This window comes from Sus scrofa, chromosome 1 (assembly GCF_000003025.6).
Source record: "Sus scrofa isolate TJ Tabasco breed Duroc chromosome 1, Sscrofa11.1, whole genome shotgun sequence".
NCBI classification, from domain to species: Eukaryota; Metazoa; Chordata; class Mammalia; order Artiodactyla; family Suidae; genus Sus; species Sus scrofa.
In genome coordinates this window covers 165,357,225-165,383,505 of record NC_010443.5, presented here as the reverse complement: position 1 = coordinate 165,383,505, position 26,281 = coordinate 165,357,225, and the positions used below count along the sequence as shown (strand labels likewise).

The 26,281-nt window shown below is 40.6% G+C and overlaps 1 protein-coding gene and 1 long non-coding RNA gene across 5 annotated transcripts in view; one reads left to right on the top strand and one right to left on the bottom strand.

Moving 5' to 3' along the window:
* Nucleotides 1–26,281, bottom strand: part of IQCH (IQ motif containing H) — a 226,439-nt gene that overhangs the window by 36,023 nt on the left and 164,135 nt on the right. The window contains exon 17 of the mRNA XM_021100401.1: nt 3,168–3,338. Coding sequence (XP_020956060.1) covers nt 3,168–3,338 — 171 coding nt within the window. The remainder of the gene's footprint in view (nt 1–3,167; nt 3,339–26,281) is intronic.
* Nucleotides 1–26,281, top strand: part of LOC110261942 — a 181,971-nt gene that overhangs the window by 53,281 nt on the left and 102,409 nt on the right. The gene's annotated exons all lie outside the window — the stretch shown is intronic.

Below are 26,281 nucleotides of genomic sequence, written 5' to 3'. Positions count from 1 at the left end.
TTCCAAAATCTGTTCTCAGCAGTAAGGGACCACAAATAAATGAATGTTTGATAAAATAATCCAAGTAGCAGTTTAACAAGCGTAAACTTGAATGTGGTTGCAATAACACAGAACTATTGTTTAAGGGTTGGCAGAGGCTGATGAGGTTCTTATTTCAGTTACGAAGCAGGCATCCACATGCATAATGAACTGCTCTCTGAATTATTAATGTGTTGCTTATTTAGCCTCATCTGTCTAGAAGATAATGTATCCTAACTCTAATGAGTGATTGGTTTTGTACATAATTACAGTAGCAGCAGTAGCGGGGAAATGTGTGCCTTCAAAGAAGGAGTTCTAAAAATAAAGTCATCACATAAACTCCATTGTTGTTGCATTCTATCAAAATCAAACCCGAAGCATTTGAGAATTCATAATAAATTACAGGAGACAGAATCATTATTAACATCATAATTTAACACAAAAGGTTTTACTTAATCATTCATTACAGATCATGTGCTATTAAAATGTTTATAAATGACTGAGGTTGTTTTAAGATGTTTGCAGAGATGGTCTCTTTTGGCCACTCACCAGCTGTGGTGCGGAGGGTCCACTAAGAGAGGGGAAGAGTAAAAATGGATAGAAAAGGGTAACAATTTATGCCCATTCTGACAGAATGTTAATTAAAAGTTAAAAAGCCGTTAAGTGACTCCTTTTCATTTCTAAAACATAGTCGCCTGGGACTCATCTGATCTTGCTTCCACCCTCAAGTGGTTATTTGTGGAGGACACTGGATCAGAAGCCTGTGCACCTGGTCTGACTGGGTCTAAATAATAGTTGTTTGCCACCTGTTTCTGATAAGGGGACAATAGTTCTTTTTAGAGTTTAGAAAAGTTTTTGCTTTTTCCCTGCATAGTATGTTATTTAAAGGAATAGGCCCAAACTGGAAACCTTTTATAGGCATTCATTTTGAATATGCCCTCATTATCACTGTGGTTTTATCTGTGCATTTCCTTTCTCTTGTCTTCAAAGGGGGCTGTCAACTGCATGTAAACCTGACTGCACCGCAGCCTATTAACACTTGTTCAGGAAGCTTCCATTTGGTTGTAAATTGTACTGTGTGTACTTGTGTGCATGCTTTTTAAAAAACTCTCCTATCACATCGACACATACATGCATAGGAGCATGTGTATGCACACACATGCACAGTGGCACCAGGGTGACAACATCTATTTATCTTTCTAAAACCAAAGCACTTTCACTTTATCCCTACATCACAAAATCTGCATAGCTGTTCTTCAGTGACTCTAGAAACATTTGAATTATTGAAGATCATAATGCTTCCCTCTTGTGTGTGGGCAGTTCCTAAAAGTGTTGTAAGATTCTTGATCACAGGAAAATTCTTGTATGTTGCCTGTAGCTAGGATCAAAACCCATAGGCAAGATGGGGAAAAATGGGAGAGTGCTTCCAGCTCAAAGTACAACTTCTGTTTAACGGCCTTCTGAAGCACCATACTTAAATGCAGCAAATTGTCTTTGGAAATCTTGTGTTGAACATCAAGTCAGCTTCCAGCTTCCTTTTAGAAATGGCATGGAGTTAGGCGTCAAGTTTCACTGCTGTCCCTCCCTCAGGCACTGACTGTGGGGTCATGTAGGTTCCTTTGGTGGGAAAGAGGCCATGGGTGGAATCAAACCTGGGAGATTCCCAGCAAGGTCCTGGGACCTAGAGAGGTCTTTTTCTTCATCCCAAACCCCACTCTACATCTCTTCTTAATAAGCAAAGAGATGTAAGGCATTCCCATGAGCAAGGGTACCTCACAGGACAAGTGGATTGAGGAGGAGAAGGAGACTGCCGCCTGAACCCCCCAGACATCTGGTACCCTCTCCAGTCTACCTTTCCTAATGTGCACTGAGTTCCTGCCAAGGAAGGTGACTTGTGGGAACCCTGGGCAGAGTCAAACAAGGGTCCTTTAAATCCAGAGGTGTGTCTTGGACCCAGAGAGGCCCAACAGAGAGGCAGGATATATTGCTCTGAAAAGATATCTCTAGGGTACTTGTGTGGGGGTCCTATTAACCACTGGCATTCTTCTTTTATGTGCTTGACATATTCGGATCTCAAGAAGAGCTTCATTTGCAAAAAGGGCATGAAGCCCACTGTTGTAGGAGAAGGCAGAGGAAACCCTCTGGCACTGTCAGAGCAGCTGTGGCATGAGCCTCAATCTGCTCTCATCTCCCATGTACACGAAGGGCCATCTGGTCCTCTTGACCTTTGCTCTCCTTCTCTAGGACCAACCTTGCCCACTCTCCCCATGGAGATTTACCCTTTGTTACTGGGCATCCCGAGGTTGCTAAACCTCAATCAGTCCCAGGACTGCTGCCTCCAACTCCCGCAGAGATGGGGCCATGGACCGATGAGAGACCTCATTCACCAAGCTGGGAAGTTGGGGTTTTCCTGAAGATGGCAGGAATCATTTTAAAAATCATAAGAAGGGGAGGAATATGCTCAAATTTGTTTTTCACATTGACCACCGTGACAGGAAGCCAGAGAATCTTTGTGAGAAGCTATTATAATCCTAGTGTGAGACCATGAAAGCTGAAATGAAGAGAGTATCTTTGAGCAGGAGAGGAGAGGGTGAGAGTTGAGCCATTTTAGCAGGTAGCAGCAATCGGAGCTAGTTGCTGACTGGGTATAGAGATATGGGGTATCTGATCAGAATCAGGCCTGACCCACCAGGAGCAAGTATAGGTGAGGAGAGAGGATGAGTGCAGTTTTGGATAGTTTGACCCTGAGGACTCTGAGTCATTCTGTTGAATATTGGATCTGGGAGTCTGAAGCTGAAAAAAGAGATTGGGGCTAGAAAAATATGGGTTTTGTAGGAAGCTGCTGGTAATTGAAGCCATGGGTGTAGGTGTACTTGCCCAGGGAATCAAGTTGAGAAGAGAATGGAGAACACCCAGACCCTCACCCCTGGCAAGCCCTTTCGCCCTTCCACATAGTGCTTCCCCTTTCTGAATGGTCTCTCCCTTCTGTGACCAACACATTCATATACCAGAAGCCCATTTTGGGAGGTAGAGTGACTTGCCTGAGATTCTTCTTTCTGGACCTACAGAGCCTGGCACAGCCAGAGCTCAGCAAGTGGTGGTTGAGAGTTGCCAACACTGAGGAGAATCAAGAAGTATCAGATGCTTACCGGCATTGCCTGGGGGTTCACATGGCTTATTTTCCTCTCTTTCTTGGGAACAAAGCAGGGCACTTCAAGGGTGCCCAAACTGCAATCCAGGTGGCCGTTGGTCAGGTATAAGGTGAGCTGGGTCAGGGCCAGTTGGTCACTGTATGAGATGTTGAGGCCTGTTGCCCACACCTGAGTAAAACAGGAGCCGTAGAAGTGAGGGAAAGAAAGCCCCCATCACCCCTGACCAGCCCAAACTACATCAGACCCAACTACACCAGTGAACACAACGCCTTAACAGAGTAGATGTTTTTAACTTCTGTTTCTCGTTTGTTCAGCCAAAGGATGGAACCTCAGTCTGACTCTCATCAGAAGATTCAGGGTTCTTGTGGGAAGTCACACAATTGGAAATACCTGGCCAAGATAACCTTATGGAGAGGCCCGGTTCTGAAAAGCTCATGTGCACCTGGATTCTTCTGCCTGTGGCTTGCCATTTCTAAAGTGGTCAGTGCAATGCTTTCTACTGAGAAATGAGGCTGGATAGAAACTCCAGAGGATGGAAAGTTAAAGGGGAGCAGACAGAGGTGGGGAAAGAGTGAGTAAATATGAGAAAAGGGCAGTTTTCCTTGTTTTAGGAAAAGCAGTGCCGGTCTCTCTCAGACTCTCAATATGATTTTTTTTTTTTTGGTCTTTTTATCTTTTTAGGGCCTCACCCGCGGCATATGGAGGTTCCCAGGCTAGGGGTCCAATAGGAGCTGTAGCCACCGGCCTATGCTAGAGCCACAGCAATGCCAGATCCGAGCCGCGTCTGCAGCCTACACCACAGCTCACGGCTAGGCTGGATCCTTAACCCACTGAGCAGGGCCAGGGATCGAACCCGCAACCTCGTGGTTCCTAGTCAGATTCATTTCCGCTGTACCACAACGGGAACTCCTCAGTGTGATTCTTAAGGGAAACAGGGTTGGCCTACAAGCCTTAGCTCTACTGTTATTTTTACTATTTTACTTTAAGAATGCAAGAAAGTCAGTTCACCCACCCTCTGATTGTCACAGTATCCTCAGCTGGGTAATGGTGATAGCACCCACCCTAGCTGAATCACAGGGTTATTAGGAGAATACGTGATGCAATAAAAATTAAAATACTTTGATAAATAGATATATGTAAGCAGTAAATTACTCTAAGCTAGTAGATACTTTCTTAATGTGCATTAACTCTTTTTGACAGATTTTTTCTGAGCATCCATCCACTATGTGCTAAGCTGCCAATGGCAAAAGTAGGTCTTGTGCTACCCTCTCCCCTCCATGTGACAGACCATCCTTAATTTCTCTTGTCACTCCCCACCACTACACTGAATCCAGAAGCAGCTCCAGAATCCTCCTTAGTTCAATACTCAAGGCTTGTGCTAGTTATCTGAGTGTAAAATGTAAAGAGACACAGATTCTCCCATCAAGAAGGGGAAGACAGATACAACCATATTCAATTAATTACAACATGATGAATACCTGATATAATAAAGGGATGGAACAAAGTACTACCAAAGCGGAAAGAATGGACAAACTGAGTTTGTCTAGTTAGGTCAGGGCTGTGTCATGGAAAAGGTAACTTTTGAGCTTTGACAGGCAATGCAAATAAGACTGGTTCCCATGTGTCAAGTACTACAAAGTGCCAGGTGCTTCACAGACATCGCAGATCTTTATAATAATCTGAAAAATGACAGCTCCATGTCATTGATAAGGAAACAGAAATTCAGAGAGGTACCCAAGCCCACACAGCTAGGAAGAGGTGGTCCTGGTTCTGAATTTAGTTCTGCCTGGCTCCAAGTCCACTCTTTGCCCTTACCCTGCTGGAGGAGATGACATTGATCTTGGCCCAGCCAATTGTTACCCTGGACCAGTTTCCTAGTTAAACTGAAAGCTAAAGTTATAGAGGATCAAAACATGTTCTCGTTTAATATAATCCATGCCATGGAAATGTCTTGTGGAGAAAACATGAAGTATTGTGTTTCTGGAGTATGCTGTAATTAGCAGTAATGCATTTTCACTGTAGGAAATTGGAAACTAACACATTTTCATGAGGACTTGATTAAACAGTTTTTCCTCTTAGAAGGCCTACATGTGCCCCCCACACCAACTCGGTATGTTAAAATACATAATACATCTGCCCTAGAGTGGACTCCTCTCAAACAAATCTAGCAGTGAGTGACTTGAGTAAGCATTGAATGTAAATGGCATCATTATAAGGATATTAAGAGGTCAGGCTGTCAAGGCCCCTTGCTAAACTGAAGCTAATTTCAGGAGTCATATTCGCACAGTAATGCCCTTTTATAATAGCAAATAAATCACATTTGCAACAATTGTTAAAAACTAACTGCCAAGTATCTGTTTCAGTTGTAAATATCCTATTTGTCAACTTAAATATTTCCTGCTGTATGGCATAAAATGCAAATCAGATGAGGACAGCTACTTTTCCTTAATATGAGAAAGTGAACTTGCTATTATTACAAGTTGGGCATTTTTTTCCCCAGAGCTTCTATTTTGATGTTTCAGTGTCCTTGATCAAAGGGAAATGCATATAACAAACATTATTAATATTATGTTAATAATATTAATGTTTTTGTGATGAGGATTTTTAAAAAAATGTTTATTATAGTTGATTTACAATGTTCTGTCAATTTCTGCTGTACAGCAAAGTGACCAAGTTGTACATATATATACATTATTTTACTCACATTATCTTCCATCATGTTCCATCATAAGTGATTAAATATAGTTTCCTGTGCTATACAGCAGGATCTCATTGCTTACCTACTCCAAATGTAGTTTGCATCTACTAACCCCAAACTCCCAGTCCATCCCACTTCTTCCTGCTCCCCCTTGGCAACCAGAAGTCTGTTCTCCATGTCCATGAGTTTGTTTCTTTTCTATAGATAAGTTCATTTGTGCCATCTATTAGAGTCCAGACATAAGTGATATTATATGGTATTTGTCTTTCTCTTTCTGACTTACTTCACTTAGTATGAGAATCTTCTAGTTCCATCCATGTTGCTGTCAAGTGGCATTATTACTATTATTTTTTTTAATGACTGAGTAGTATTCCATTGTGTATGTGTACCAGCTCTTCTTAATCCATTCATCTGTCGATGATGGACATTTAGGTTACTTCCATGTCTTGGCTACAGTGAACAGTGCTGCAATGAACATATGGGTGCCTGTATCTTTTTGAATGAAAGTTTTGGCCAGATATGTGCCCAGGAGTGGGACTGCTGAGTCATATGGTAGTTGGTGATGAGGATTTTAGTGGGAAGGCATCCTGGAGTAGGGGAATGAGAATCAATGAGTTGGAGAGCCTAAATCTGGCCCTCACAAATGGTGCAAACTCAAATGGTTATTTCAGCTATCTCAACCTCAGTATCCTTAAGTGTAAAAGGCATAAATGATAATACCTACCACAGGGGGTTTTGAAAACAAAATAGAATAAACGCAGAGTTCCCGTTGTGGCTCAGCAGGTAACAAACATGATTAGTATTGATGAGGATGTGGGTTTGATCCCTGGTCTTGCTCAGTGGGTTAAGGATCTGTCATTGAGGTGAGCTGTGGTGTAGGTTGCAGACACAGCTTGGATCCTGCGTTGCTATGGCTGTGGCATAGGCTGGCAGCTGTAGCTCCGATTCGACCCCTTGCCTGGGAACCTCCACATTCCATGGGTGTGGGCTCCCCCAGAATAGAATAAATGCACATAAAATTGCCTTCTGTATTATAAAGTTCAATACAGACATTATTTATGATTACTAAACATTTCCTTTAAGAGGAGTAGAATCTTTGAAGACACATTTTCAGTTGCCCATGTAGCTACTAGATTGCCTCATTAATGGCTGTTTTCCCCCCTTCATAATCATTGTGTTTAACTTCACAATTCAATCCAGTAGATGGTCAGGTTCGAACAAGGTTGGTATTACTCTGTTTCTGACCCATGAGGATACTGAGATCAAAAAGTGTTCTTCACGGTTTGCCTAGGATCGTAGAGCTCAGGCCAAAACTCTGCTCTTTTTGTAGAGCCAGAAAATTTCTGCTACCCAGGCTGCCCTTACCTCTTGGTTCACAAAGGAAATAGAACAAATTTCTTTAAGGCTTTTCCTCAACAGCAGGCTTGCCTGAATTGCTCAGATAATTGTTCTGTTTTCCATCTGGTTTTTCCATTGAAGACACTGCCTGAGGCATGCTTGTTTTGCGGACGGGGGTTCCTATTTCCCCTTCTAGACTATCAGCCCCTTAGGGAAAGCTGCTGAGTCTTTGTCTTCTGACAATGCTCAGTGTCTGGGGCAGGCTGGCTCCCAGCAGGGTATATCAGCACCTCTAATGTTTCACTCTGAACTCCTCTGCAGCCTTTCAGAGTCAGGATCTAAGTGAGTCTCTTGAAGCTGGTTTGAGATTCAAATGCAGCAAATATTCATTGACCTTCTCCTCTGTGCCAGCCCCAGGCTTTCCCCAGTATCTCATTTAATCCTATTCTTGATTTATGGATTTTGCTGTTAATTTTAGAACCTAATCTCTCTCTGCACTGGATCCTCCCACCACAATTTAGATGAGCATTGATGTACATAGCACTTCACAAAGGCACTACAACTGGGGATGGAGAGAAGTGGGTATATTTTTAAGTGTTTAGGAGGTGGTTTTGACATGACTTGCAGGACCGACTAGCTGTACAGATTACTTGGTTAAATGTGAGGGTGAGAGAAAAACATCACTGAAACTTAGTGCTGGAAAGACCTTTAAAAATCATCTAATATAATATGTTCATTTTATAAATGGAGCAACTCTACTGTGAGAAGCAAAGTGTTTTGCCTTGAGTTTCAGAGCCACATATCAAAGATGTTGGTACAAGAGGAGTTCCTGTCATGGCGAAGTGGGTTAAGAATCTGACCACAGCAGCCTGGATTGCTGCGGAGATGCAGGTTTGCTCCCCAGCCCAGTGTAGTGGGTTAAAGGATCTGGCATCGCTGCAGGTGCAGCTTGAATTGCGGCTGCAGCTCAGATTCAGTCCCTGGCCTGGAAACTTCCATATGCTGTGGGTGCAGCCATCAAAAGGAAAAAAAAAGATGTGGGACAAGAAACCAAGGTGTCTTAGCTCCAGTCATAAAGCAGTAGTTGATAGTTGTTTGACTGATTAACAATATTCAAAATCTGTTTTGTTAAAAATGGTTAAAACTCTAGAGAGATTTATATCAAGGCCTTAAGCATGAGTATCACAGAAATATTCATCTCAGCATTAATTGTAAAATTGAAAAGTTGCAGCTGTCCAACATTTGGGCATTGGTTAAGAGGATTATGACACATCCAGATGATGGGCTAGTCTGTGATGTTATTGTGAAAGGTAATGATTGTGACTAACTTTTGGTCGTGTAGGAAGATTCACAGAATGGCAAGAGAAGAATATACAGTCATATGGGTAATATGACTTCAGCTTTGTAAAAATAACATTATATCTAGAAAAGGCTAGATGAGAATAGAACAAAATGTTAATATTAGAAGATTTATGGTGAGTAAAATTATATAGACTTTCATATATAGTCTAGATTTGCACTATCTAATGAGGTAGCCACTACCTGTTGAGCACTTGAAACATGGCTGAATCAAATTGAGATGTGCTACAGCTGTAAAATACACACCAGATTTTTTTTTTTTTTGGTCTTTTTCTTTAGGGCTGCACCCGTGGCATATGGAGGTTCCCAAGCTAGAGGTCAAATTGGAGCTGTAGCCGCTGGCAACGTGGAATCTGAACAGTGTCTGCGACTTACAATGCAGCTCACTGAAATGCCGAATCCTTAACCCACTGAGTGAGGCCAGGGATCAAACCTGCATCATCATGGATTCTAGTTGGGTTTATTAACTGCTGAACCATGTAGGGAACTCCTACACACCAGATTTTGAAGAATAAAGAGGTAAAAAAGAGTGTGAAATACCTCATTAATAATATTTTATACCTATTATATGTTGAAGTGATCCTATTTTGGTTGTGTTGGGTTAAATAAAATACATCATGTATTAAAATCGTTTTCATCTATTTTTCAGTTAACTTTTACATTCTAAAGTGAGGCTACTAGAAAATTAAAAATTATACATGTGGCTTGTATTTGTGGTTTACATTCTATTTTTATTGGGTTGGTTGTGAAAAAGCCCATTGCAGCTTCAGCCAGGGGTAGGGCCAATACTGGTGGGCTGGGGAGAGATGCTACAGAGGCCCTGGCTCTCCATTACCTGACTGGCGCTGAGCTGGATGCAGTCCTCACTGCAGCTCTGTGGAGACCTGGGGCAAGGTGGTCAGAACACAGGGCAGAAGGCAAACCAAGAAACTGCAACAACCTTATCACTTAAACAAGCACATGAGAACTGAAGACAGGGTCAGGCAGAAGTGAATTTACTCAGAATTTTTCTGTTCCGAGGTTCTGGGTCTTGTTTGGGCTGCAAGATTTGGGGTAAAATGGTAGTAACATGTTTCTGTTGGGGAAGGTATGGGAGAGAGGGTCCTGGTACTGAGCTCTTTTTGCCTTAGGTGTTCCTGGCAGATGGAGGCCGCCTGCTCACCCCTGCTGCTTCTGCCTCTTTCCTGTGACAGGTAGGATGGATGGGTGGCAGAGCATGTAGATATAGGCAGATGTGCAGAGGCCCTATGTTCTGTGACTATCTCCAAGTGCAAATAGAATAGCAAAGAGTTTGGTCTTGCCAGCCTTCACTTATGGGCACTGGGTAGATATGGGACTAAGAGATTAATTTATAGATCAAATAACATTTGTTGAATTATAGAATTTCAGAGCTTTTTGAGTCTATAGGTGTTTTGCAGATGCATCTCTAGGTTTTTTTTTTTTCTTCTTTATTTATAGGAGAAGAATCTGATGCTCTAGACAGGACAAGTGACTTGCTAAAGGTCCTACTCTGGGTACCAGGGTCTTGGCAAGTCAACTCTCTGAGCCACACTTTTGTCAACTAATCACTGGGGATAATAGTCTGGCTGGACCCTCCCTCAGTTGTCTCTAGATGTATCTATGAGGCTAACGGGGAATTAGGAAGATTTCTAAGCTCTTGTAGAGTGTTTTTTATTAGAAAATTTTTTAGAAACTTTCATTCTGATAATAAATTTGGAAAAATAATCAGTTCAGGATATGCATAGTTATTAATTTGAATTTTTAAATTGAAGTATAGTTGATTTACAACATTTCAGCTGTATAACAGTTATTCGGTATTTTTATAGATTATAGACCATTTAAAATGATTATAAAATGTTGGCTGTATTCCCTGTGCTGTACAATATATTCTTGTAGCTTCTTTATTTTGTACATAACAATTTGTACATGTAACCCCTTACCCCTGTCTTTCTCCTCTTCCTGTTCCTCTCATCACTAGTGATCACTAGTTTGTTCTCTATATCTATCAATCTGTTTCCATTTTGTTCTATTCATTCCTTTGGTTTTGTTTTTTAGATTCCCCATATAAGTGATAACAAACAGTATTTGTCTTTTACTGTCTGACTTATTTCACTAAGCATAATATCCTCCAGGTCCATCCATGTTTTGCTCATGCAGAATTTTTTAAAAAGGTAGATCTTCCAACTAAGACTAGAAAGAGATGCAGTGCTGAGAATTGGCCCACCACAGAGAAGGCATCAGGCCTTTAGAACAGAGTGCTATACACAGCCCCTACTCCTTAGCTGTCTGTTTTGGCGGAGGTAATGTGTGACCCACCTTCCTGCCCACATTCTTATCTTTATTCATAGTCCCAATATGATAGAAATACACCATTGGATCACTTGATTCTTTCTAGAGCAAGACTAAACCCTTAGTCAGACCCACAGCTATGGCTAAGCTATGGAGGCCAGGCCACCTGCCCAGTTCTCTGCTGGCTGGGTGATGCAGCCATGGGTAGCCAAGTTTTCCTCTGTCCTTACAGGTTTGGCTAAATATGGAGCCAGAGGCTTATTTCCTACTTACAACTGTGGAGGCTGGGAATCTGTCAGAGGGCTAAGGAATGACATGATTTAACATATTTTTAGAGGGCTACTCTGGTTGTGATGCACAGAAGAGACCATGAGGGGACAAAGGTAGAAACAGAGAGGTCAGTGAGGAGGCTATTGGAGTAATCTGGATGAGAGGTGATGGTGGGTGGCCCAGCATCATAATAGTAGAGGGGGGCAGAAATGGTCATATTAGGAGTTCCTGTCATGCATGGCTCAGTGGTTAACGAATCTGACTAGGAACCATGAAGTTGTGGGTTCGATCCCTGGCCTTGCTCAGTGGGTTAAGGATCCGGCGTTGCCATGAGCTGTGGTATAGGTTGCAGATGAGGCTCGGATCTGGTGTTGCTATGGCTCTGGTGTAGACTGGCGGCTACAGCTCCTATTCGACCCCTAACCTAGGAACCTCCATATGCCGCGGGATCAGCCCTAGAAAAGGTAAAAAGACAAAAAGAAAAAAAGAAAAAAGAAATTGTCATATTATAGATACACTTCAAAACTAGAACCTAAAGGACTTACTGGTGGGTTGGATATAGGGTGTGAGAGAGAGAATGTCTCCAAGACTTTTGCCCTGAAGAAAGGGAAAGATGGAATTACCAGGTACTGCATGGAGTAGATTGCTAGAGGAACAGTTTAAAGGGTAAAATTTAAAATTTCAGGTTTGGGTGTGTTAAGTGTGAGATGCCTTTGTTGAATAGTGTTCTAGAGGATGGGAAGAGATCTCAGGCACCGTTTCTCCATTCTTAGCTGTAAAATCAGGAGAATGTGCTTGGCCGGGCTGCAGAGATAAAGCAGAATCAGTCCCTATAGGGATGCATCTTTTTTTTTCCCTATAGGGGGAGGCATCTTTTTCTCTGCTGTTACTTTTGGGCCTTGGGTTGAAGGCCCTCCTTGGCTGGGGAGAGGTGAGGTCTGTAGGACATGAGGACATGAGGCCTTCTGTAGGCAGCTCTGTAGGGAAAAGAAGTGACAGCAGCTTGAGGGCAATAGGGACTAACTAAAGAGGCCTCTGCCTTGAGGGAGGCAAATGTCTTTACTGGATGGAAAGAGCACTGGACCAGTATTACGGGACCTCTCTGGGAGGGAGTGTTGGCCTTGCCATTTACAGTCTATGTGATCTTAACTTCCTTCCCCCTCTGGGCCTCAGTTTCCTTGTCTACTAATATAGACCAATGGTCTCTATCCCTGAGGCCTGTGATGTGGACCAGTGACTATATGAGATGCAGTGTGAGACTATTATTTTGGGGTCTGGCAGATACAAGTCTGTTTGGACCCTGACATCTTCCCTGTATAACTGCCAGGAGCAGAGTCTGGGGGAGGTGTAAGAACACGCTTGCTTGGATTTTGACTTGGGTATTCTTGTCTGATTTTCAGAGATGGGGTGCACATTTAACTTCTCTCAGATGCTGTTTAAAAACAGCAGAATTCTGGCTGTCATGCAGAGAATGTACTTTCTTCAGCAGCTGCTAGATGAGATCTCTTCCCATTTTGATCATTGAATCGCCAGACACCATCAAACTCTCCATTGTGGTAAACATCACATCCAATACTTAATTTTAGAGAGGTACACTTCACTGTAAGAATTTTCATTTAGGAAACTATTAATGTGATTCCAACTTTTGGTAAGAATTGTTTGTATTATATAAAAATGTCAATAGACAGGCAGAGGGGCTGCAGCCTCTTGGCATGTTGCCACCTAGTGGTGGCTGCTGGGATGGCCCAGTCTCTTGGAGAGGTGGGGAACTGCAGTTACTGCTGTATGGGTTAGTCACCCTGGACCTGATCAACAGTTGAGACTTCTAGCATTCACCTTAGAGGCCTTCCCCTCTGTCTCTATTAATCCTATGTATCCTTCTGGGCACTGTTTAAATCACAGCTCCACGAGGCTGTCTCTGAGCAACTAGAGTATCCATTTTCTACCACCTGCCCTGGATGCTGTTGGGCCTTTGGAGTTCGTGGGGCCAAAGGCAGCAAAAAATCTGGGCCCTGCCACTTAGCACTCAAGGCCTAGCAGTCCCCCATGGCTAGGGCCTGCATGATTTTCAAAGGTCTTCAAAGCATTTGGATTCTGGAAAAAAGTGTTACGGGCCTCCAAATATGAAAATTATCAAATAACAATAAAAATATCATATAAATATATATATTATAAAAATATCAACAAAGTTGACATGTCAGTTAAATGCAACACAACTCTTTTTTATAGTTATGTCTATGTCACATTCCATGAGAGTTCATTTAGTACATTTGATATGACATAGGGTAATAGAATCTCTAAAACTGAAATTATTCAGTGCCCAGAGAGGTCTGTTTAAATAGTGCTGTCCTGGAAGACCTGAAATGACATTTATCATTTTTACCTCTTCCTTTTATGGCTGAAGAATCGGAGATGTGCTCAGTCCCATTATTAGGGGAAGATCTGGAATCAGGTTTCCTGATTCTTGTTCTTGCTCTTTCCATGACACCTAATTAATTACCAGCATTCACAGTCCAGTATCTGTATAGTGCCAGGAGCTTCTCTGTGACTTTGGAAATTCTTTCAGTGTAGGAACTATATACAGAATTAATTTGGGGATCCAAAATGGAAAATATTGAAATTTAAACCTGCACCATCAGCATCTGTATTTATGTTTTCCACTTAGGTATTTAGTTTGTAAAAAAAAAAAAAAAAAAAAAAAAAACACGATTTTAATATAGTTTTGCCTTCTCTGCTTCCTTTTCCAAGCTTTTTCCACTACCTCCATAAATTTATGATTCTATTATTTTCAAGATTGATGGCCTGATATTATTTATATTCCTAAGGTACAGAATTACATACTCATTTCTTTTTTCCTTTTTAAGTATTTTCTCACTTTTTTTAAAAATTTTTTATTTTTTTTATTTTTTGGTCTTTTTTTTTTTTTTTTTTTTGCTATTTCTTGGGCCACTCCCACGGCATAAGGAGGTTCCCAGGCTAGGGGTCTAATTTGAGCTGTAGCCGCCAGCCTACGCCAGAGCCACAGCAACGCGGGATCCGAGCCGCGTCTGCAACCTACACCACAGCTCACGGCAACGCCGGATCCTTAACCCACTGAGCAAGGGCAGGGACCGAACCCGCAACCTCATGGTTCCTAGTCAGATTCATTAACCACTGCGCCACGACGGGAACTCCTCTTTTTATTATGAATTTTTGTAAAGTCATTTTCTTATTTTGACATTAAGCTATAAGCTATAATAAACATGAAAACCCAATTTTTATAACCTGTTATAGGTTTCTTGGACTAGTAATTATATATGCTTCTTTCATGCCAATTCAATATAATAATCCCATGCTGTAGTTAGTTATTCTTCTTCAATTTTCATGCTATAAAATGTCAGGACTGGTGAATGATTTGCTCAATTGAGAAGTACTCCTTTAACGTTACTGCAAATGATCTCCAAAAGGCTTTTGCGTGGATTTCTGAAGCAGAAAGCTCTCGTTCTGGAGCTCCACTGGGGAGGATTCCTGTGCCCAGTCTTTGTGGATGTGGAAAGCTGTCTTGCAAAGTGAGGTGGGGATGTGCATATGCAGCACCAGCCACATCAGTGCAGTGAGTTGGCAGCAGGGTTTGCCTTTCCCTTCCAGTTTCCTTAACAGCTCCAGTAAACCAGGTTTTTTTTTTTTAATAAGGAAAAACCTTAATTGCAGACTATATGGACAAGAAACAGGGTCTGCGGCCTTGGAGGTAATCTTGTCTGGACTCTCTAAACCCTGGACACAAGGCTCTGAGAGGGGAAGAGGCCAGAGCTCAGACTTGAAATCAACCAGAGCTCTTAATTTCAAGTCTAAGGCAAGTTTGTTTACATTTGGGAAATTCTTAGAAGAATCAGACAGACAGCAGGGATCTCTCATTCATAACTGAACCCTGCATAATACCTAGCACAGCACTCCTGATACATATGTGCAATAAATCTTTGTTAGATGATTCCATTAAATAACACAAGGAAATAAATCTTCCCTTTAAAACACAGACAGGAGAGATACTACTTCAAACCCACAAGGATGACTGAAATTAAAAGGACAATAACAAGTGTGGGTAAAGACATGGGCTGGTAAGATTGTAAAATGGTGCAGCCACTTCAAAAAACAGTCTATAAATTTCTCAAAAAGTAGACATAGTGTTATCATATGATTCATCAATTCTACTCCTAGATATGCAACCAAGAGAAAAGAAAATGTGTTTACATAAAAACTTGTGCTTGAATGTTTATATAACATGATTCATAGCAGTCAAAGAATGGAAGCAACCCAAGTGTCCATCACCTGATGAATAGATAAACAAAATGTGATACAACCATTACAATGGAATATTATTCAGCCATTAAAAGGAATGACATACTGACAATGAGGTACCAGCTCATACCAGTCAGAACGGCCATCGTTAACAAGTCACTAAATAACAGATGCTGGAGAGGGTGTGGAGATGGGTCATATGGTAACTCTGTCAACTTTTTGAGAAACTGACAGACTGTTTTTTTAAAGTGGCTGTACCATTTTACAATCTCGCCAGCCCAATTTGTCCTTCACTGTTGGTGGGAATGTAAATTGGTACAACCACTATGGAAAACAGTATGGAGGTACCTCAGAAAACTAAATATGTAACTACCATATGACCCAGAAATCCCACTCCTGGGCAGACTTTCATTGAAAAAGATACACGCGCCCATATGTTCACCGCAGCACTAAGCACAGAAAGACAAATACCATATGATATCACTTAAATGTGGAATCTAAAATATGGCACAAAGGAACATAACTATAGAAAAGAAACAAACTCATGTACATGGAGAACAGACTTGTGGTTGCCAAGGGGAGGAGGAGAGGGAGCAGAATGGACTGGGAGTTTGGGGTTAGTAGGTGCAAACTATTGCATTTGGAGTAGATAAGCAATGAGATCCTGCTGAGTAGCACGGAACTATATCTAATCACTTGTGATGGAACATGATGGAGGATAATGTGAGAAAAAGAATGTGTGTGTGTGTGTGTGTGTATATATGTATATATATATGTATGACTGGGTCACTTTGCTGTACAGCAGAAATCGACAGATCATTGTAAATTAACTGTAATAGAAAAAAGAAAAAAAAGAAAAAAGGGCAAAATAATATAGATCTCCAGTTAAAGTGTAAAAAAAAAGGAATGACACATTGATATGTGCTTAAACATGGATGAGCCTTGAAAATATTCTGTTAAGTGAAAGAAGTCAGTCACAAAAGACTACCTACTGTGTGATCCCATTTATATGAAATGTAAAGAATAGGGAAATCCTTAGAGGCAGAAAATGGTTTTCAGTGGCTGGCAGGAAGAGGGTATGGGGTGTGATTTCTAATGGGTACAGTTTCTTTTTAGAGTAAAAGAAATGGTCTAAAATTAGATAGTGATGTTGGCTTTATATCTCTGTGACTGTACTAACAGCCACTGAGCTATATACTTTAAGAGTGAGTTTTATGTATATGATAACTCCGTAAAGCTGCTACACACACACACACAGCCTAGTCTCCAGGAGACCCATTCTAGGGAGGACACCTCCACAGTTTGTATGGCAGCTTTTTTGAATCTAGTTGCATGTGTAAATCATGACTGAATGAGGGAGCCTGTGATAAACCACCTCCCAAACTGCCCTGAGATTTTATTTTAGGTATTCTTTAAGGCTCCACTTTAAAAAGCTTTTCCATTGGAAGTTCCTTTGTGGTACAGAGGGTTAAGGATACGGCATTGCATGTAGCATGGGTTTGATCCCTGGCCTGGAAGCTTCCATGTACAGCCAAAAAAAAAAAAAAAAAAAAAAAAAAACCCAAATAAAAAGCTTTTCCATATTGGGTAAAAAAACACCTGCTTTATGCAAACTAGCACTCAAGCAATGGTTAATACCTGGAGCTCAATAAGCAGTCATGGGCTATTCTTCTGTGACAGGCAGTACACTTCCCCTGACTACCCACTGCAGGCTTTCATTTTGTATCAGCTCCTGGACCAAATGGGGTTGGGTGTGGTCAAATGCAGAAGAGACGCAGGGTTGGTCAGGCAAATGGGCATGTGACTAAAGGAAAGCTTTGTCTTAAACACACCTGCTTCCCTTCGTCCCTCCTGTTACTCATTCCAGGCTCCCCCCACCCCCAGCGCCTTAGGCTGTCTCCAGCCCTCTGCCCTCCATAGTGACACTTCCTCATCCTCATCAAGTTAATCCAATAATTTAGTGAGTCATGACTAATTTGGTGATGGTAGAGGGTACCGTAATGGAACCTTTTGGATTTGATTGTTTGGATTCTACAACTTTTCCCCTGCTTTGACCACATAGGACAGACTCTATGAGGAAGACCTGGGAAGGAAAGAGAAAGGGAAATTAATGTATAGAGTCTATTATGTACCAGACACTCTGGTATTTTCTCATGTCATCCTTACAACAACCTTGTGAGGTAGGTATTAACACACCTATTTTATAGAAGTGGAAGTGGAAACTCAACCCAGAAACTTGCCCAAGGTCTACAGCTAAGGGGCAGGGCTAGGATTACAGCCCAAGTTTGCCGGGCTCTGAAGTCCAGATTTTCCTCCTATGCTTCATCTTGGAGATTACTCTCCACCTGGCAAGGGATTTGGTAAAATGAGAGAGCACCGTGCTGCTGGCAGTCACATCCAGAAGTTCCACTAATTACTAGGTGGTTCTGAAGCCAAAGAAAGGTCTGTGGTGGACTTTGGGCAAGCCGCTTTATACCTTTCTGCCTCACCTTTTTCATTATTTGTCTGTAAAGAACTTTGAGAGCCTGTAATCAGAGAGCTGCATAAAGACAAAAGAAATTTTGTCCTTCAGTGTAGGCAAAAAGCCAAGGTTTCTACCTGTGATCAATAGAAGTTCTGGGGCACTTCCCAGAAACATATAGGCAGAATTTTAGGGCCCTGGGAAAAAATCAGTTGAGTAGCTGCTGACTGAAAATCACCCTGTAGTTTCACCGGAGTAAGTGGTTTTCAGCTGTGACTTGCCCGTCGAGGCTCTGTTGCTAGGTTAGACCTCTGCTCCTCTTGAGCTTCACCTGACAGGCTGCTTTAACTGAGCAGCCCCCTCCCACCCAATACCATTTGTCCCTAAGCTCAGTTTCTAGTAAATAAAAGAAATGCATTAAAGGAAGTATTCCTTTCTCCTTCCCTTCCTCCTTCTCCTCATCTCTTCTTTTATTCTTCTAAAATGTATTATACTCTTCTTTCTTTTTTTTTTTTTTTTTTTTTTTTTTGTCTTTTTGTCCTTTTAGGGCCATACCCGTGGCATATGGAGGTTCCCAGGCTAGGGGTTGAATCAGAGCCTGCAACACCACCACAGCAACACCAGATCCAAGCCACATCTGCAACCTACACCACAGCTCAAAGCAACGCCAGATCTTTAACCCACTGAGTGAGGCCAGGAATGGAACCCGCAACCTCATGGTTCCTAGTCAGATTTGTTTCTCCTGCGCCATGATAGGAACTCCATCAATGTACTGTTTCTTAATATACAGCTTACTCAGGAGAATGCACTAGAGCATTCCTAAGTCATGGCAGATAAGCATAAATTCTTAGTTTCATCTCTACTCGTATTTGATAAGCATTTTATACAGTATTCAAGACATATTTGTGAAAGCACTTTCTAAATATTTCCTTTAAGCAAATAAAAATTATAAAATATGTATATTGATGTTTTAATCTAAGAAAGCATATCCTTTGGTTTACCATGTTTTTAACATTAGTAGAAGTTTTACAGTTATTTCTTTGAAAAGTGTATTCTTTATATTGAACCTCTTTGTAGCTGTCTTCTCATGCGCACTTCTACTTATGGAGGGTAGGGCTCTTAGTAGATGACACATGGGTTCAAAATCTTCTCCTGCCGGTGCAGAGAAGGGCTGCTTGAAGAACCCAGTTGTCCTTGGTGGTAACTGCCAATTCCATGTTCTCCTTGGACTCTTTTCTCTATAATTCCTTTGTATTTCCTGATAATGTTCTCTGCATGGGAGGTGAATTCTGGTTTTTTGTTTGTTTGTTTTTTAATTTGGACTTTTATTTTGTATTGGTTCCTGACTTAACCTGGCCAGATTTCAATAGATTGGTTTGATATTATTTACGTATTAAAGCATTTGTGGAGAAATTGGATAAAGTTTAAAAAACAAACATAGATAAGTAGGTACTCTAGAGTGAGCTAGGAATGTGGGATGATAGGGGGATATTGACTCCATTGAGAAGTAAAGCCATTTCATTTATTTATTTATAAGGAAACCATAGGCAATACAATGAGTCTTTGCTTAAGAAAGCAAAATATATGTTTAAAGGAATATACATATTGTTAAAACAGTTCTATTTATGTGAAAGATTCATGTAACATTATAAAGGTTTCAGGGATTTTAAAGGATTTTAAGTGCTGTGTTAGACTGTACTAGTAACAGATGTTCAGCGGCATGTTTAAGTTTTTGTTTTACTGAAAAAGCAATGGATTACTTGATATTTTAAAGTCATACCAATGCTACCACATTTTAAGTATAGCTCAAATTCATTATTTCTAAAGAACATAAATGATTTAAAATAACTCAAGGGCTCCTAAAAATAAATATTACTGTAGTGGAGCTAGAAGATTTTGTTTGCTACATAGTCCCTTCAGATTCCCAGTTTTTTGTGTCACTTCTTGTTCTTTTTCTATGAAGACAGATGGTGTCAGTAATTGCCTATATATTTAATTAAGTTAAAAAGCTACAAAGTAAGGTTTTGGCAAAAAGTAGGATTTCGTGCTATGAGCAAAGAAAACAAGAGGAAGCAGAAATTGCTGACATAAGACACTATTTCTCACCAAATACACATTCTGATGCCCATATGTGTTAGAAAGTGAGATTGGATTTCATCAATCTAATGAAAAGAACAAAGGCATTTAGCCTGAAAGATAAAGCCTGGAATAGAAATCTAAGCAGCAGTTCTCTTACATTTCTGACCAGCTAGATGGAAATGGCTCTACCTGTTGTCCACACTACCTCCAACCTTAGCCTGATACCCAGTGGTTATTCTAAACTCCTCTGACGCTCAGATTTTTGCCTGGGGTTTTTCACCTAGCAGGCTAATCATTGTGGAATTATTATGGAGGGAAAAGCTGTAGCTACTTGTAGAAAGCGGTTTGGAAAACTGACTTAACCATTCTTGTGGTGCCTGTTTTCAATGTTCCCATCCCGTGAATCCACCTTCTGGCTTAATGGCAATATGGCACTCCCAGCTGTGGTGCTGTGTATGGGCTTGCTCATTTAAACTTTTAAAGCTTAAAAATGGCTGCCACAACGCTGATTTTACTCCATTTCACTTAGTCATTAACATTTAATGATTACCTTATGTGCTGAACACAAGGATGGAATATATTAAAAAAAATAGGAGATGTGTTTTCTGGCTTTAAGCTATTCAACTCAATTCAACAAGCATATTGAGGATATACGAGAGAAACATACGTTTTCTTTGGTGATGGTGTTTGAGGAGGTGGGGGGAGACTTACAAAGGAAGTAACCACCAATTCAGTGCAATACCATGGGGAATATCTGCTGTGAGAAAAGGAGCTTGGGCTCAGCAGACCGGTAAATCGTGGTTTGAACCCTGGTTTGCTGCTTAGTTGTCGCGTGACCTTGACCATGTCACTCTAGACTCAGTTTCCTCAGTTGTAAATTAGGGATAGTATTCGCTTATCAGGGTGTGAGGATTAGAAATATCTAACTGAATATCTGGCATGTGACAAAAATTCAATAAATAGTTAATATTGTCATTAATAATTACTCTGTCAATACTGTACTTCAGATCTGAGAAGCTACACAATGAAATGGCAGTTGAAGGATTAATTACGGTGGGTTTCCATGATGAGTTGGATTTTGAAACATGCTTTGAAAAGAAGGGCAGTTGTATATTGACAGAAAAGAAAGGAAAGACCAGTTTTAGAAGTGAAAGTGGCATGTGGGAGGCAGGATGAGAATGCATTTATTGAATATGGGAGCCACTAAGCAGGTCAGCGTGCTTGTCCTAGAGAGCACTTTGGACATAATCAATGAGAAAAGCAATTAGTGCCACATGGTGGGAGAGGGATGGTTCATGGCTGTTTTAAGAAATAGTTAAGGCCTAGAGCAAATTACTCTGTACTTTGTCACCCCAGCATTATGGTTGAGATAAAATTAAATTAAAATGAATGTCAGGGACAGTTTTGAAAGCAAAAATTTCTCACACAAAAAGTCTTGATCTCAGGTGACAACTGGAAGTAGGAAAGGGCCACTTAGCCTGTTTTTGTGATCCTGGTGAACAGGGTGTAACCACACGTATGTAGAAAATGTTTTGGCCTTTCTTAGCATTAGTAGGGAGACTTTTCCTTTCTTCCTACCTGCTGCCCTCCTGGGTTCTGCCAAATGGTGGCACTTCTGGAAAATTGCAAGATACAGTGTGAGTGCCCCCATTTGCCCTTCCCTTGGCAATGTTTCTGGTGATTAATGTTTCTCTCTCTCCCCAAAGTCCAGAGAGAAGTGTCTAGGTTTCATTCAGAAGGAAGCAGTGATCTCTGTGATGAGAGCAGTCGTCTGAAGTCCTAAAGTAGGGTGACTGGATATAAACAGAGGAACTGGGTCTCTTCTATGTAGACCAATCTAAGTTCTACCCAAGAGCTGATGTTTAGGCTTGGATTCAATTTTTGGTTTATAAAAACCTAAGGTTTACAATGCAAGTGGGTTAACCCAACATTTAAGGATAGTCACATATGGTTTTAAGATTATATATAGCAAAGTTGGTCACTAGTTTACCTGGGTTATCAGTGTTAAGAAATGGAATGAAATTTTCACTATAAATTTATTATTATCATCATTGCCTTTGTGCTTATTGCAGAAGTCATCATTGCCACCATCGTAATTATTATTACTTTATATTATGGGTCTCTTTCATTGACACAAAGATGCAGACCTTTTAAAGGGATAGGTCTTTTACTTTAATGCCTCAAAAACCCTTGGGATCTATTCTTCCTTCATTAGGTATTAACCTGTGATTTACAATGTGCCCATTATAGCATTTAAAAAAACATTGAATAACAGGCATTTCTGTTTATACCAAAGGCCTATTAAATTTTAATTTAGATATACACTGTTAACCTTCTTATATATAAATAAAATACCTTACCTACAGAGAAAAAGTAAATCTCATTGAGTCCCTCAGTGAATACCTTGTATATCCTGAAGACAAGGATAGAGAGATCTTGCAAATGAGAGTACTAGAAGGGGACTCAGAGAGAAGTATTCATTCATTCATTTAATAAATATTTATTGTGGATCTATTATATGCAAGACATGGTGTTAAGTTTTAAGAAATAGTTAAATTCATAGCAGTGAATAAGAAGGAATTATGGTATTTCTGCAGACTTTAGTTTTCCACTCTCTGAAATAAATATATTCTCTTTTGATGCTTATATATCACTTGGAGATGATAATGTTCACTGACTTTTAAAAATAATGCTAATTCAATTCAGATTTCACTCACAGTTTGAGAACCTGCTGAGGGCTCGGGTGATAGTTTTACATGTGATTATGCTGTTTGATTTAATAAGAACAGCACCTTATATCTGCTCAGCCTCTCAGAACATCCTGTGAGGAGGGCAGGGATTCACCATTTGTAAAAAAAAACAAAACAAAACAAAAAAACAGGCTCAGAGAGCCTCTGAGCAGATAAGTGGTTACACAACTGCTAAGTGGAAAAACTGGGGCCAGAACCCACTATCCATCATAATGAAAGTATTTTCAGCTCTTTTTTCTATTCTAGGCTGATACATTTGCATTTCGAAACTGTTAGAAATAGTTTTCAGAATATATGATATATTCTCTAACATACACGAGGGTCTCCACTTTCGTCTTTCCTCATAATTCGTACTTTGAAATAAGTCTCATTTCCTTTTGTAGCTACCTTATGTATCCAGGAAGGGCCCTTGCTAGGACCCTGTGGCTGTTTTTCATCTAAAGATTTTTTTCAAAGATTGGATTTCCTTTCCTTAAAAAAAATATACTAGTGCTTGTAACAGAGATAGCTATTTCAAAAGTTTACAATTATCTAAAAACAAAGAAGTTTTTAATCTGAGGATTTCAACAGAAAGCATCTTTGCCAATCTGTTTGTTTAGAGGTTTTATATAAAAGGAACTGGACAGAGGTATATCAATGCATATTTATATGAGGCAAGCTAGTTATGACGTTTGTAAGACTTAGATTCTCATTTTTTTCCCCATAAATGTTCTGTGAATTTCTACTACCACCTTTCATAGCAGCCTTCTCATTTGGGACACACTCTTTCTTACTCTCCTTCAAATCCTAATTATCTTTCAGCTCAAATCCCACCTACTCTGTAAAGACCTCTCTTGATTGCTCTAGACAGAAGGCAGTTAAACTGGCATTACCTTTTTGATGTTTCTTTTATTGTTCCATGTAGTTGTCACCTAAGCTTTTTCTTGTAATTCATTTTTTAAGTCTTTCTCCCCAACTAGATTGTGAACTCCCTAAGGGCAGGTATTTTCACTGCTTTTGCATCTTTGCAGTCTCTCTTGCACCTACCATGAAGTCTTATACATACAAGATGTTCAATAAACACCTGTTCTTTCCTTTAAAATTCCCCAAAGGTGAATATAAGTAAGTTCAACAGATCTGGATGTTCTAGCAGTTCTAAAAGTCCACTGATCAACTGGCTATCGTCTGACTGTCACTGTCTTAGACATCACAAAGAGGTAAAAAATGCAAGGACTAGTGTATTTTCTAGAGGATTTATAAATCTCATGGAGGCAATGTTTATGCCTAAGAATCAGTAAAAGTACAGAATAATTGTGTGCTTATGTATCAAATGGAATTTGGTGACTGATATTAAATGAGCTTCCTCATGACAGGGAACATGTCTTACTTATCCCTATTTGCTCAGCATCTAGAATAGGGACTGAGCAGACCCTTGGAAAGTACTTGGTCAATGAATATGTCAGTGTCTTTTCAATCTGAAGCCTTTGGTAGGTGTTTCATGCCCCTTCTGGAACCCAGTAGATACTGCCTATAACAGGCTCTGGCTCCAGGACTCAATGGGGTATGGAAATAGCTTTTGCTGCTCTTTGTTTAAGGGTTGGATCCCTCCATGGTAATATGGGGCAGAGCCTCTCCACTCATCCTTATGTGGGAAGGCCAGATCTAAAAAATGGCTACCTTCTAGTTCCGTGTATTCTGCACAGAATCTCTGAAAACCTAGATTTCCCTACTCCTACGGGAAGATTTCCTACTGAAATCTTGGAGATAATTCCACTAGAAAGAGTGGTTTTAGACTATGCCCTTACCAGCTTCATTTCCCAGGGACTTGCTCTTTCCCTTTTATTCCCAGTGACCCTGTGTTCTGCCTAATGTTCCCAATATTTAAACCCTACCTTTCTGAAACTCTTCCTCCATTCAGCTACCCTAGAACCTCACTCTCATCTCAAGTCTGGACAGGATTTTCCACACCCCTATCTGGATTGATTCACAATTGTGGACTTGTCCCTCATGCACCGCTGTCATTTTATCCATCTTTCTTTGTCTCCTGGTCCCCTTTGCTCTTACTATGCTAGGATGGTAAGTTGTTAGGGCCAGAGAATAGGAGTTTGAGATGGATGCCGTCACCTCGGCTTTCTGCCTCCCACCTCTATTGCAAGACATGTGGATGTGAGTATGATCATCTATGTGAAACTACTTTGTAATGTAACCTATTACATTTTATACAAATTCATAATTATTATTATTTATAATATATATTCATGGCTGCAATTACAAATGCAAATGCATAAAGTACAAAAAACCAAATAACTGTATTAATTTCATATTGCTATTGTAATAAACTTCTATAAATTAACTTTAAGGGTTAGAGATCAGATCTCAGTGGACTGAAGTCAGTGCATCAAAGGGGACTTCATTCCTCTTAGAGTCTCCAGCAGAAAATTTGTTTCCTTGCCTTTTCCAGCTTCTGGAGGCCACCTGCATTCCTTGGCTCATGGTCACTTCCTCCATTTTCAAAGCCAGTAGAACCCTTGTGATTACACTGACCACCTGCATAATCCAAGATAATTTTCCCATCTCAAGATTTTAAGTTAATTATATATACATGTTACCATGTGTGATAACCTTCACTGGTTTTAGGGATTAGAACATGAACATCTTTGGGGTCCATTACCCTGCCTTCCTTGCAATAGATTTCCAACTAATATATGTGGAAGGTGTTATGGAAATAGGAAATCACCACTGTCATTGTGGTGGCTGAGCACTCAAGAGAAAGTTGGCAAGGGATACTAAGTTTTGTGTGAAATTTTTTTTTTTGTCTTTTGTCTTTTTAGGGCCGCACCCGTGGCACATGGAGGTTCCGTGGCACATGGAGGTTCTCAGAGCTACAGCTGCTGGCCTATGCCACAGCCACAGCAACGTCAGATCTGAGCCTCATTTGTGACCTACACCACAGCTCATAGCAATGCTGGATCCTTAACCCACTGAGCAAGGGCAGGGATTGAACCTGAAACCTCATGGTTCCAGTTGGATTTGTTTCTGCTGCACCACGATGGGAACTCCTGTGTGAAAATTTGATGAGGAATGAGACATTGGTGTACTTTTAGAACACCTTTCCCCAAAATATTACTAAGCAATTACAAAGGAAAAACAAAAGTGATTTTATGGTGGAGCAACATGGCTGGTAAAAAGAAAGAAAGGCCACAATGACAGTCTGAAGAAGATATTTGTAACATGTATAAAGTCAAATGATAAGAGTTTCTTATATTCAAAGAGCTTCTACAGGAGTTCCCGTCATGGCTCAGTGGTTAATGAAGCTAACTAGCGTCCATGAGGATGCAGGTTTGATTCCTGGCCTCGCTCAGTGGGTTAAGGATCCGGCGTAACTGTGAGCTGTGATGTAGGTTGCAGATTTGGCTCGGATCCTGTGTTGCTGTGTCTGTGGTGTAGGCCGGCAGCTGTAGCTCTGATTCGACCCCTAGCCTGGGAACCTCCATATGCCATGGGTGTGGCCGTAAAAAGCCAAAAAAAAAAAAGCTTCTACAAATCAGCATTTGTATTTTAGCCCAATTTAAAAGGGACAAAAGATATAAGGCAATTAAGACTATATATATAT